The sequence below is a fragment of the Pongo abelii genome, chromosome 3 (genome assembly GCF_028885655.2).
Source record: "Pongo abelii isolate AG06213 chromosome 3, NHGRI_mPonAbe1-v2.0_pri, whole genome shotgun sequence".
Taxonomy (NCBI): domain Eukaryota; kingdom Metazoa; phylum Chordata; class Mammalia; order Primates; family Hominidae; genus Pongo; species Pongo abelii.
Window position 1 is genome coordinate 160,912,072 of NC_071988.2, and position 13,303 is coordinate 160,925,374.

The 13,303-nt window shown below is 46.1% G+C and overlaps 1 protein-coding gene across 2 annotated transcripts in view; it reads left to right on the forward strand.

The window, feature by feature from the left end:
* The first annotated feature begins 9,109 nt into the window (after positions 1 to 9,109).
* The window catches only part of NOCT (nocturnin), a 32,259-nt gene continuing 28,065 nt past the window's right edge, over positions 9,110 to 13,303 (forward strand). The window contains exon 1 of one of the 2 annotated variants that reach the window (XM_002815154.6): positions 9,110 to 9,980. In XM_002815154.6, the coding sequence (XP_002815200.1) occupies positions 9,791 to 9,980 (190 nt within the window). In that variant the 5' untranslated portion in view covers positions 9,110 to 9,790. Of the gene's footprint in view, positions 9,981 to 10,018; positions 10,185 to 13,303 lie in introns of those variants that run through there. The other variant, XM_054553541.2, reaches the window with a different exon arrangement.

Sequence of the window (13,303 nt, forward strand, 5' to 3'; positions counted from 1 at the left end):
AGGCAGGTGGATCACCTGAGGTCAGGAGTTTGAGACCAGCCTGGCCAACATGGTAAAACCCCATCGCTACGAAAAATGCAAAACTTAGTCAGGCACAGTGGCAGGCACCTGTAGTCCCAGCTGCTCAGGAGGCTGAAGTGGGTGAATCACTTGAACCAGGAGGCAGAGGTGGCAGTGAGCCAAGACCACACCACTGCACTCCAGCCTGGGTGACACAGCGAGGCTCCGTCTCAAAAAAAAAAGAAAAAAAAATTGTATGCAAATGTTTATGACAGCTTTATTCATAATAGCCAAAAAAATAGAAATAATTCAGATGTTCATCAACTGATTAATGGATAAAGACCACATGGTGGCCAGGCGGGGTGGATCATGCCTGTAATCCCAGCACTTTGGGAGGCCGAGGCAGGTGGATCACCAGGTCAGGAAATCGAGGCCACCCTGGCTAACATGGTGAAACCCTGTCTCTACTAAAAATACAAAACATTAGCCGGGCATGGTGATGGGCACCTGTAGTCCCAGCTACTCGGGAGGCTGAGGCAGGAGAATGGCATGAACCCGGGAGCTGGAGCTTGCAGTGAGCTGAGATAGCACCACTGCACTCCAGCCTTGGCGACAGAGCAAGACTCTGTCTGAAAAAAAAAAACACACATAGTATATTCATACAATATATGAAGTGGGTGAATCACCTGAACCAGGGAGGCGGAGGTGGCAGTGAGCCAAGACCGCACCACTGCACTCCAGCCTGGTAACACAGCAAGACCACGTCTCAAAAAAAAAAAAAAAAAAAAAAAGGTAAGTCTATAGAGTCAAAAAGCAGATTTATGGGTGCCCAGGCATGGGGGTTTGGGGAGAAATAAAGAGTGGCTCCTAATGTCTATAGGGTTTCTTTTTAGGGTGATGAAAATGTTTTAAAACTGTCCTTATGAACTCTTCCAATACATTAAGCACTATTAAATTGTAAACTCTAAATGGGTGAGTTGTATGGTTAATAAAGCTATTAAATCACAATCCAGGGGCTGAGATTAAAAGAGAAGAAAAAACAATCCATATAGTGTCTGTTTATAATTTTCATTTTTTCCTACACCCCCACCCCCGCATCCTCCTCCTTTTTTTTGAGACAAGATCTCACTGAGTCACCCAGGCTGGAGTGCAGTAGCTGATAATAGCTCACTGCAATAAGCTGAAAATTGTAATATTAGTAGAATAACTATACCTTTTCTGTTTATTAGCTCCTTCTCAACTTATAAATATTTTAAGGTTGAAATTGCCTTTGCAAAATTATGACAATAAGAGAAATCTGACATAGCTGAGTCCATCTTGCTTCAGACCTCCAAGCTGTCCTTGGTCATTTCTGTGCATAGGCCTAGCTAACCTTGGGAAGAATTTAGTTTATAATTTAACTTGAAAGCAAGGATGGTAACAGTCCCTCCCTAAAACTAACACCCTCCTTGCTTAGGGACCAAAAGCAGCCTTTGCAAGGCTTTGTTGTTTTTGTTTTTTTTTTTTTTTGAGATAGAGTCTTGCTCCGTTGCCCAGGCTGGAGTGCAGTGGCACAATCTCGGCTCACTGCAGCCTCCACCTCCTGAGTTCACGCGATTCTCCTGCCTCAGCCTCCTGAGTAGCTGGGATTACAGGTGAGTGCCACCACTCCCAGCTAATTTTTGTAGTTTTAGTAGAGATAGGGTTTCACCACATTGGCCAGGGTGGTCTTGAACTCCTGACCTCAGGTGATCCACCCACCTCAGCCTCACAAAATGCTAGGATTACTGTTGTGAAGTCCACAAAAATAGGATTATTGGAGGGACCTGAGTTCTGCTAAAATGTAGGTGTAGTTTCTATAATCTCTTACTGCCCAGGAATCATGTGGCCAGAGATCACAAGATTTGTGACTTCCATAGATAACATCACTATTGTGGAACCTAAGATTGGTTTTTAAAGATTTTTTTCAGACTGACCCCACCTGGACTCATGACTCACGACTCAACTGATCCTTTGGCCCCATGAGAGCTGCACTCAGTGCAGGAGGCTTGTTTTCCACATCCCTATGATCTCATCCTCAACCAGTCAGTACCACTCATTCCCTAGCCCCGCCCAACAAATTGTCCATAAAAACCCGAACCTCTGAGCCTTCAGGGAAACTGATTTGAGTATTAGCTTTAGTTGAGCCTCATGGGATGGCTTTGTGTCAAGTAAAAGCTCTACTACAATGCCATCCAGTAAATTGGTTTTGTCTGTGCAGCAGGCAGGACAAACCCTTCCGACGATTATAAGGTTGCTTCAATCTTAAGAGAAAAAAAATACCTAGTTCTTTCTCTCATTGTTCTTTGATTGGTGTCCTTCCTTCCCACCTCATTAACCAATGCAGTCTGATTTCCACCACCAGGGCCCCTACCTGCAACTATTCATACTGAGGCTGAAATGGCCTTCAGGGCTGGGCGTGGTGGCTCACGCCTGCAATCCCAGCACTTTGGGAGGCTGAGGCAGGCGGATCACCTGAAGTCAGGAGCTCGAGACCAGCCTGACCAACGTGGAGAAACCCTGTCTCTACTAAAAATACAAAATTAGCTGGGCGTGGTGGCACATCCCTGTAATCCCAGTTACTCAGAGGCTGAGGCAGGAGAATTGTTTGAACCTGGGAGGCGGAGGTTGTGGTGAGCCGAGATTGCGCCATTGCACTCCAGCCTGGGCGACAAGAGCGAAACTCTGTCTCAACAACAACAACAACAACAAAAAAAAAAAAAAAAAAAAAAGGCCTTCCAGCCAGGCAGCCAGGCATGGTGGCTCATACCTGTAATCCCAGCACTTTGGGATACCAAGGTGGATGGATCACCTGAAGCTGGGAGTTCGAGACCAGCCTGGACAAAATGGTGAAACCCTGTCTCTACTAAAAATACAAAAAAAAATTAACTGGGTGTGGTGGCACACACCTATACTCTCAGCTACTCGGGAGGCTGAGGCATGCGAATTCTTGAGCCTGGGAGGCACAGGCTGCAGTGAGCCGAGATCAGGCCTCTGCACTCCAGCCTGGGCAACAGAGTGGATTCTGTCTCAATAAATAAATAAATGACAAAATCCGAGGGATTCAGTCCCCATCTTGACCTCTTGGGATAATTCATCACTGTTACACCCTTCTAGAAGCTGTTTCCTTACTCCTATAAACCAAAAAGTATCTGAGACAGGTATCAATCAAATTAGTTTATTTTGCCAAGGTTAAGGACATCCAAAAGAAATAAAAACAGAATCAAAGAAACAGTCGGTGGCCTGTGCCTTTCTCCAAAGATGATTTTGAAGGCTTCAATATTTAAAGGGGAAATGTGGGCTGCAGGGGACAAAGGGAGGGTACAGTAATCTACACGTTGCAAAAGAAAAGGAGCAGGGAGCGGAATGGTCAATTATGTATTCATCTCACACTCAGTAAATGGGCACTTTACATAAGATGAGGCCGGGGGTGGTGGCTCATGCCTGTAATCCCAGCACTTTGGGAGGCCAAGGCAGGTGGATCACCTGAGGTCAGGAGTTCGAGACCAGCCTGACCAACATGGAGAAACCCCGTCTCTACTAAAAATACAAAAATTAGCCAGGCATGGTGGCACATGCCTGTAGTCCCAGCTACTCGGGAGGCTGAGGCAGGAGAATCACTTGAACCTGGGAGGTGGAGGTTGCGGTGAGCCGAGATCGTGCCACTGCACTCCAGCCTGGGTGACAGAGCAAGACTCTGTCTCAAATAAATAAATAAATAAATAAATAATAAGGTGAATATACAGTAGCTACCTGTGGAGATATTTAATCTTTTACCAGTAGCTATCTGCCTAGGAACAAAAGCAAGCCAGTTTCTTGCACGACTTAGCTTTCAGCTTAATTTTTTTCTTTTGGCAGAGTGAACTGGGGTCCCAAGTTTATTTTCCTTTCGCACTCTCAAGACACCAATCTCTCGTTGTTCTCCTCTGGCCAAGTCTCAAGTCTCTTTCCCTTCTGCCAACTCCTTAAAGGTACAAGTTTCATAGGATTTTTATCCCTAAGGTTTTTTCTATTTCACTTAAAAGAACTTTTTCTGGGTCAATTCATTAGTCATGGCTTCAATTACTGAATTCCCAACAGAATTTGGCTCTGACCCTGCTATGAACTTTAGGGCAATGGTTTATTCTTATTTACTTATGTATTTGTCTGTCTGTTTATTTATTTATTTATTTATTTATTGAGACCGGTTCTGGCACTGTCACCCAGGCTGGAGTGCGATGGCATGATTGTAGCTCACTGCAGCCTGGAACTCCTGGGCTTAAAGGATCTTCCTGCCTCAGCCTCCTGAGTAGCTGGGGCTACAGGCACACATCACCACACTGGGCTAATTTTTTTTTTGAGACAGGGTCTCACTATGTTGCCTACGCTAGTCTCAAACTCCAGGCCTCAAGTAATCCTCGAGCCTCATCTCCCAAAGTGCTGGGATTACAGGCATAAGCTACCATGCCGGGCCCATAGTTTCAATTGTTTACAAAGTGACTCTACCTGTATGTTCCATGAACACATCACAATTATATGTTCACATATCAACTCATTATCTTCCCCTGAGAGTAGCATCTCCACCTGTTATCCCCATTTGGTTCCATTATCCATCAGTTACCAAAGTCATCACTAGATTCCATTATCTCCTGCCTCAGCCCTGAGATTCAATGTCACTCAACCCTATGGTTTCTGTCTCCTTCGCAGTTCTTAAATCCATCTCCTTTCCACCATCCTGCCCCCAGTTTATTTATCTGGGAGGTGGCATTGAGGGAGGAAGAGGGATGTGCATCAGAACCACCTGTGTAATGTTCTTAAGGAAACATACAAGCCCAGCGTGGTGGCTCACACCTGTAATCCTAGTGCTTTGGGAGGTGAAGGCGGAATGATCGCTGGAGGCCAGGAGTTTGAGACCAGCCTGGGCAACACAGCAAGACCCCATCTCTACACAAAATTTTAAAAATCACTTGGGCATGATGGTGCATGCCTGTAGTCCCAGCTGCTTGGGAGGCTGAGGCAGGAGAATCGTTTGAGCCCAGGGGTTTGAGGTTACAGTGAGCTATCATCGCACCACTGCACTCCAGCCTAGATTACAAAGTGAGACCTCTCAAAAAATTAAATAATAAACAAACAACCATTACATACCCTACCCCATCTCCAGAGATTCTGAACCTGTATATACTCTTCCTCATCTCCATTGTCCTTACCCATTTTCAACACTGCTAGCAGAATGATCCAATAATCCTTCAAAAATGCAACCTGTCTGTTTAGCCTTTCAGTGGGTCTCTAGGATGAAAGTCCAAACTCCTCTCAAACCCGTCACCTTGGGTTCTTGCCCACAGCTTCCACCTCATCTGCGGCCACTCCCTATGGACATCCTGCACTCAACCCTTATCAGATTGTAGTACTTGCTGTTCCTGCAACACGCCTTCTTTCCTCGCCTTAGTATTCTCTTCTCTGTGGATATCCTCTGTGATACCTTTCCACTTGGTAGTCACTTTGTTCAAAATGCCTCTCCTGACTTCTCTAGGCCATTAGTTATTTCTGTCAGAGGTGTTGGAGCCAGAGCAACTCTATTTTGAATAGAGGCTGAGATCTACTGGGCTGCATTGCCAGGAGGTTAGGGATTCCTAGTCATAGGATGAGATAGGAGGTCAGCTACAAGATATAGATCATAAAGACTCAGCCGATGAAACAGGATGTGATAAAGAAACCAGCCAGCCGGGCGCATTGGCTCAGCAGATGGATCATGAGGTCAGGAGTTCAAGACCAGCCTGGCCAACATGGAGAAACCCAGTCTCTACTAAAAAAAATACAAATTTAGCCAGGTGTGTTGGCACGCGCCTGTAGTCCTAAGTACTCGGGAGACTGAGGCAGGAGAATTGCTGGAACCCGGGAGGCGGAGGTTGCAGTGAGCCGAGACCGTGCCATTGCACTCCAGCCTGGTGACAGAGCAAGACTCCGTCTCAAAAAAAAAAGAAACCAGCCAAAACCCACAACAACCAAGATAGTGATGAAGGTGACCTCTAGTTGTTTTCACTGTTTATTGTACGCTAATTATAATGCATTAGTGTGATAAAAGACACTCCCACCAGTGCCATGACAGTTTACAAATGTCACAGCAACATCCAGAAGTTACCCTATATAGTCTAAAAGGCAGAGAAATCCTCAGTCCTGGGAAATCCTTGCCCCTTTCCTGGAAAATTCATGAATAACCCTCTCCGTAGTTAGCATGTAATCAAGAAATAGACGTAAAAATAGCCAACAAGGCCGGGCGCAGTGGCTCACGCCTGTAATCCCAGCACTTGGGAGGCAGGTGGATCACCTGAGATCATGAGTTTGAGACCAGCCTGGCCTACATGGCGAAACCCCATCTCTACTAAAAATAAAAATAAAAAAATTAGCTAAGTGAGGTGGCACACGTCTGTAATCCCAGCTACTCTGTGGGCTCAGCAGGAGAATCGCTTGAACCTGGGAGGTGGAGGTTGCAGTGAGCCGAGATCGTGCCATTGCACTCCAGCCTGGGTGACAGAGCGAGACTTCATCTCAGTTAAAAAAAAAAACAAAGAAAAAGCCATCAGCAGCCCTCAGTGCTGCTCTGCCTATGGAGTAACCATTCTTTTATTTCTTTACTTCTCTAATAAACTTGGTTTCACTTTATGGGCTCGTCCTGAATTCTTTCTTGTGCAAGATCCAAGAACCCTCTTTTGGGGTCTGGATTGGGACCCCTTTCCAGTAACATTTCCTCTTCTCTGTTCCCACAATACTTTGTCCATATAGTGATTCTGTATTTATTAGCAGATAATTACAAGTATTTTTGTTTATACAATGTCTTACCCCCTAAACTGTCAATAGATTTTGTTCAATTTATTTTGTATGCTTTAATATAGAGCCTGGCACATAATGTATATTCAACAAATGTTTACTGAATAAATTTTCAAGGGAATAAGTTTTAATTTCTATCTTTCTGATTGCTTAAATAGTGTTTAATATATTATAAAAAATATGATTCAGGCCGAGCGTGGTGGCTTATGCCTGTAATCCCAGCACTTTGGGAGACTGAGGCGAGGGGATCACCTGAGGTCAGGGGTTTGAGACCAGCCTCGCCAATATGATGAAACCTTGTCTCTACTAAAAAATACAAAAATCAGCCGGGTGTGGTGGTGTACGCCTGTAGTCAGAGCTACTCCGGAGGCTGAGGCAGGAGAATGGCTGGAACCCGGGAGGCGGAGGTTGCAGTGAGCCAAGATCATGCCACTGCACACCAGCCTGGGCAACAGAGCTAGACACTCCATCTCAAATAAGTAAATAAATAAAAATAAATAATATGATGCACTTTCAGGATAGCATGCTCTTTGAATCTCTTTAAATAGTGACAGTTTATATTTGAACAGTTATTTTTTCATTTTTCAAAGCACTTTTCCCCAACATTTTATTATGAAAATCTCCAAATATATGGGGGGAAAATAATTGTAAGTGAACACTCGTGTCGGTACTCAGAAACTGATACCCCAAAATATGGGGCTTTGATCTGTTGAATGGAAGCCTCAAGGTCTCTCTGACCTCACTGCCCCACACCATCTCTCCCAAAGCACAGGATGAAGTTGAAGTTCCTTTATCTGGCTACGATCCAAACCCACCAAAAGGAACAATTGTTTTTTTTTCCCCTCCTTGTAAGACCAAAAATGTAACCACCTGAACAGACCCTTTCACAAGATAATGTGCAAGTTCATCCCTGTGCCCTGATCCATTCACTTTCCCTAGCCATCTCCTCAACAGAATGCCTCTGCTCCCCTCTCCCCAAGTCTGTTTGCCAGGATGGTAAACAAGCTTCTGAACCCCGTTGGGGGTGTGTAATCACTCTGTGATTCTCCCCTTGCACACGTTAATAAATGCATATGCCTTTTCTCCCATTAATCTGCCTTTTGTGAGTTGATTTTTCAGCAAACTTCAGAGGGCAAAGGGAACATTTTTCCCATGGTCCCTATACCCATATATACCCACTATCTAGATTCAAAATCAACATTTTGCTATATTTGCAAAACACTTTTCATAGGCTAATTTTATTATCACCTTTTTAAAAAAATTATTTTTTACAAGTACTGCTCCTTGTGGAGCAGGGCTACGCCATAGGCAGTGTGCCCAGAGGAGCTTATTATCACTTTTTATTTCACCTAATGACTAAGGTATGATTCTATGTTTTATAGATAAGGAAACTGAAACTGAGGCTTTAATGACTTCCAAGGAGCTTGTCTGCCAGAAGTTGTAATCAACTTGTGCCAGCTGATCTGTCCACATCCTCTATCCACAGGTGTTAGATATATAACCTAGGTCTGAAAAATATTTAGAATATTCTTGTGATGAAAAGCTTGCAATTCCACAACACAGGGGAATCAGCAAAATCATGAGAAAACCAATAGAATACATTTGTAACTCATGAATCATTCAGAGAAGAATCCAGTCTTGGGTTTTCCCTCCCCCTCATCCCATTTCTATTCCTGATTAGTCATCATTTCCTGCCCAGCCTGTCTGAGATGTTTCTTCCATCCTTTCTTTTCCAGTAACAGTAACCTGGTGCAGGTCTACAGTATCTGTTATCTCAGCTGATTTCCTTTCTGCCTTTTCATGAACCAGAGACATGTGATTTCCAATTAAAGCACAGCCCTGACCATATATTTGCTCAGCTTACAAAACGTCAACGGCTCGCAGCTATGTACCGAATTAAGCCTACTATAATCCCCTTCCTTCTACACTACAACCTATCCACGCATCTGTCCTCTTACTCCTTAGCTTCCATCTTACATGACTAAGAGTTGTTTCCCCAAATACACCCTTATTTACTTTTTTCATTTATAACTCACCACCACCCCCTCCAAAGTTTCACGTGGGTAAATTCTAGATCTCCACGTCATAGGCCAACTCAAATGCCAATCCTTCTAATGAACCTTCTAGAGAGTCCGGGCCTGTTGTCATCTCTATCGCCAATCTTTGGCATCTTGTGGCAATAATCTCATTCTACCTTGTAGAGCTTTCTGGTCTGACTGCCCTTGCCACCTTCTGCTCCCTTTGCCTAAGTATAACACTTTTGAGGAAAGGGACGCTGTTTTAATCATCGTCGCATCGCACACAGGCGGTGCTTTATTGTGCTTAATATCGTTTAACGCATCACACCCCGCCGAGGGAGTCGGAGGCGGACGCCTTTTGCTGTATCCACACAGACCCGCGCAGGCACACACGGAGGCCGTCTGCCACTCTGACAGACACGTGTCCCCTGGGCCACAGCCCTGGAACTGTCTCGGGATTCCCAGCCTGTGGGCGCTTCCATGCTGGCCAGTGGAAGGGGACGCTTTTTTCTTCAGAACAGCTTCAACGGATACTTCTTATTTTAGACCGCCTACGGTTCTACCCTATAAATCAGCCTAAGCCCGGCTTCCTTTTAAAACAGGATTACGCCGGGTCGAGGGAGCCTGGCGTGGCCGCGCAGTGGCCGGGTCCCGCGGATCCCCCTCCAGCTCCCGCTTGGTAGCGCCCGCTTTGTCAGCGCGCAGCGCTCGCCCGCCGCCCTGCAGGTCTCGCCAGGTCTCACAGCAGACGGTGCCGACGCAGCGCTCTTGCGCTTCGCTCCCCGGCTCTGCTGCCCGGGATTTCCCCAGGACCTGCGCCGCGCGAGAAGGAGCCTGGGAGCACCCGCCCAGACTGCCCGGACAGTCGGCTCGACTCGCTGCCCTCGGTCCCAGCCGGGCTCCGCTCCTCGGGCGCTCGAGGGGCCGCGGTGGTGGCGGCGGCGCCCGGCATGTTTCATAGTCCGCGGCGGCTCTGCTCGGCCCTGCTGCAGAGGGACGCGCCCGGCCTGCGCCGCCCGCCCGCCCCAGGGCTGCGCCGCCCGTTGTCCCCGCCGGCGGCTGTTCCCAGGCCCGCATCCCCCCGGCTGCTCGCGGCGGCCTCGGCGGCCTCGGGCGCCGCGAGGTCGTGTTCCCGAACAGGTGAGTGCACCCCAGTTCCGGGCGGAGAACGCCACTGCCGCCAACGCGCGGCCGCCACCCGGAGACAGCGCGGAATGAATGGGAAGCCCGGGGCTGCCGGTCGTGGAGTCTGGCCTGAAAGTGGGTCCTTTCCGGAGCGACCTTCTGTGTTCCCTTTTTCTCTTTCCCTGTTCCCCGACTTGCCTGGGGCTTACATCAAAGCTGGTAAGAACTGGGAGACTGTATTCAGGTTCCCGCTTGACCCTTAGAGGCCGTGCTTTCAGAATTTCTTGCTCTTGACCGTTAAATTTCCCCCTTCCGAGGCCGCGAGTTACTATGTTGGTTACACTTTTTATTGCACGACTTAACGGAAATTTTTATGGAAAAAAAAATCTAAATGATACTTATTTGCTCATATGGTTTTCATGGTCTAGATATTGTTTTTTTAAGTCGTGATAATAACACATTGATTCATTTTACGTTGTTTTTTTTTTTTTTTGAGATGGAGTCTCACTCTGTCACCCAGGCTGGAGTCTAGTGGCACGATATCGGCTCACCGCAACCTCCGCCTCCCGGGTTCAAGCGATTCTCCTGCCTCAGCCTCCCGAGTAGCTAGGATTACAGGCGCCCGTCACCACGCCTAGCTAACTTTTGTATATTTAGTAGAGACGGGGTTTCACCATTTTGGCCAGGCTGGTCTTGAACTCCTGACCTCGTGATCCACCCGCCTCAGCCTCCCAAAGTGCTGGGATTACAGGCATGAGCCACCGCGCTTGGCCGTTTTACGTTTCTTTGGATTTTTTTTTTTTTTTTTTTTTTTGGAGCCTTCCACTCTTGATAGTTAACATCATTTTTGTCCTGTGTACCTAAGATCTTGTAAAAGTGAGGCCTTAGTTTCATCAAGAGCTGTTTTCATACATCATAATAACTACCCTGAGTTTTCCTTTTTTGCCACCTGTTTCTGCCTGGGCACACATTACCATGGCCACAAATTACATACAAATTAATTATACTTTTAAAATTGATAAATTTTTTCTTTCAAAACTAGGCAATACATAACTTTTTTTTTTGAGACGGAGTTTTGCTCTTATTGCCCAGGCCGGAGTGCAATGGCGCGATCTCGGCTCACCGCAACCTCTGCCTCCTGGGTTCAAGCGATTCTCCTGCCTCAGCCTCCCGAGAGGCTGAGATTACAGGCATGCGCCACCGTGCCAGGCTAATTTTTGTATTTTTAGTAGAGATGGGGTTTCTCCATGTTGGTCAGGCTGGCCTCGAACTCCGTAGCTCAGGTGAACCGCCCGCTTTGGCCTCCCAGAGTGCTGGGATTACAGGCGTGAGCCACCGCACCCGGCCTATAAAATTTTTAAAAATAGGCCGGGCGCGGTGGCTCACGCCTGTAATCCAGCACTGTGGGAGGCAGAGGCGGGTAGATCACCTGAGGTCAGGAGTTCGTGACCATCCTGGCCAACGGGCTTGGGCGTGGTGGCACTCGCCTGTAATCCCAGCTACACCGGAGGCTAAGGCAGGAGAATCATTTGAGTCTGGGAGGCGCAGGTTGCAGTGAGCCGAGATCGCACCATTGCACTCCAGCCTGGGTGACAAGAGCGAAACTCTGTCTCAAAACAAAATTAGTAAAAATAAAAAATATATATATATATTTTTAAAAATGGTCATCTGGAATGTGATTGAAGCCAAGACTTTAAACTCTATTCGCATTGTTGGCGGATGTTTAGGTATTTCCCAATCTAGTATCAAACTCCTGGCCTCAAGTTATCCTCAGACTCTGGAGTAGTTGAGATTTGCAGGTGGAAGCCACCATGCCCAGCTTAGTCATTTTAAAATTAGGATGTTGAATTGGTTGCTGGAGACCCTGAACTATACTGTTCCTTAGAGTGAACTTGACAGTTAGATTCCCCACCCCCACCCCCAATTTCGTAGGAATGTGGTACATTGTGAAATAACTGCCAGAATGTGTATACTGCCTGATAACTTTTTTCTTGCTGGAAATTTTAAGAACAACGTTGTTAGAGGTTTGAGGTAGGAAAAGTAAAAGAAAACCAGGTGATGTCTTCTGTACCAGCTTGTATCATAAATTCCCTCAACGTCTCAGAGGCATGGTTAGTAGGTACCTCCTCATGGGAATACTGTTAGCTTGTGTAAAACAGAGATCGCTGTGTTATCTGAGTAATTACTGTTACCTGAGTAATAATATCAGGTCAGATTGGAATGTTGGGCTTTTGACCCAAGAAAGTGTTTAATGAACTTCTTTTAAGAAATCCCCTGAAACCCCCTAGTTTTACAGATAAGGAAATTGAAGGACTTTATGGTACTTAAACTTTTGTAGGCGGTTACTATAAAGTCTAGACAATTTTCCTGTTCATGCATTTTTAGCTTCAGCAGCTTGTTGGAAGAAACATGTATGCATTGATTCATTCATTGCTTGTTCACTCATTCCAGATCTTTACAGAATGTCTCACACAATATAGGTGCTTTATTATGGGAGGTAAAAACAACATGAGCTTTAGTCAGTCCCTAAGGAGTTTACTGCCCAGTAAGAGATGAGATTTGCACAAAGAAATGGCTGTTTAATGAAATGAAACACCTTTTATTCTCTCGACTTGGAAATGGCACAAGGGTGCAGGAAAGCAGGAAGTCCCTTTTAGGCTTCTAGAAATGGGTGGCATTTCAGCTGGCTCTTGAAGCATGGTTAGGATTGGAAGAGATTACTATAAAGCATTTTGTTTGGAAAAAGCAGGAATAAATGCAGAAAGGCATGAGACACAGATGAGGGAGGGTGAGAGAAGAGGCACTTTGCAAAAATGGACACTGTTTTCCAAAGAGCCTCAGAACCAGCACTAAGTGCTTTTTAATTTTAATTTTAATTTTAATTTTTTTTGAGACAAGGTCTCTTGCACTGTTGCCCAGGATGGAGTGTAGTGGCACCACCTCTGCTCACTGCAACCTCCACCTCCCAGGATCAAGCAATTCTCCTGTCTCAGCCTCCCGAGCAGCTGTGACTACAGGCACACGCCACTGTGCCAGGCTAATTTTTGTATTTAGTAGAGACAGTATTTCAACATGTTGCCCAGGCTCGTCTCGAACTCCCCAGCTCTGGTGATCCACTGCTTTGGCCTCCCAAAGTGCTGGGATTACAGGCGTGAGCCACTGCGCCCAGCCTATGAAGTGCTTTTTTAAAATGCAGATTCTTGGATCCTACTGTAGACCTATTAAGTCTGAGTCATTCATGATGGGTCCTGGATTCCACATAACCAAATGAAATGACAAAAAGAATAACTCCAGATTGTTCTTCTATGCCCCCAAATTTGGACATCTGGCACCCATAT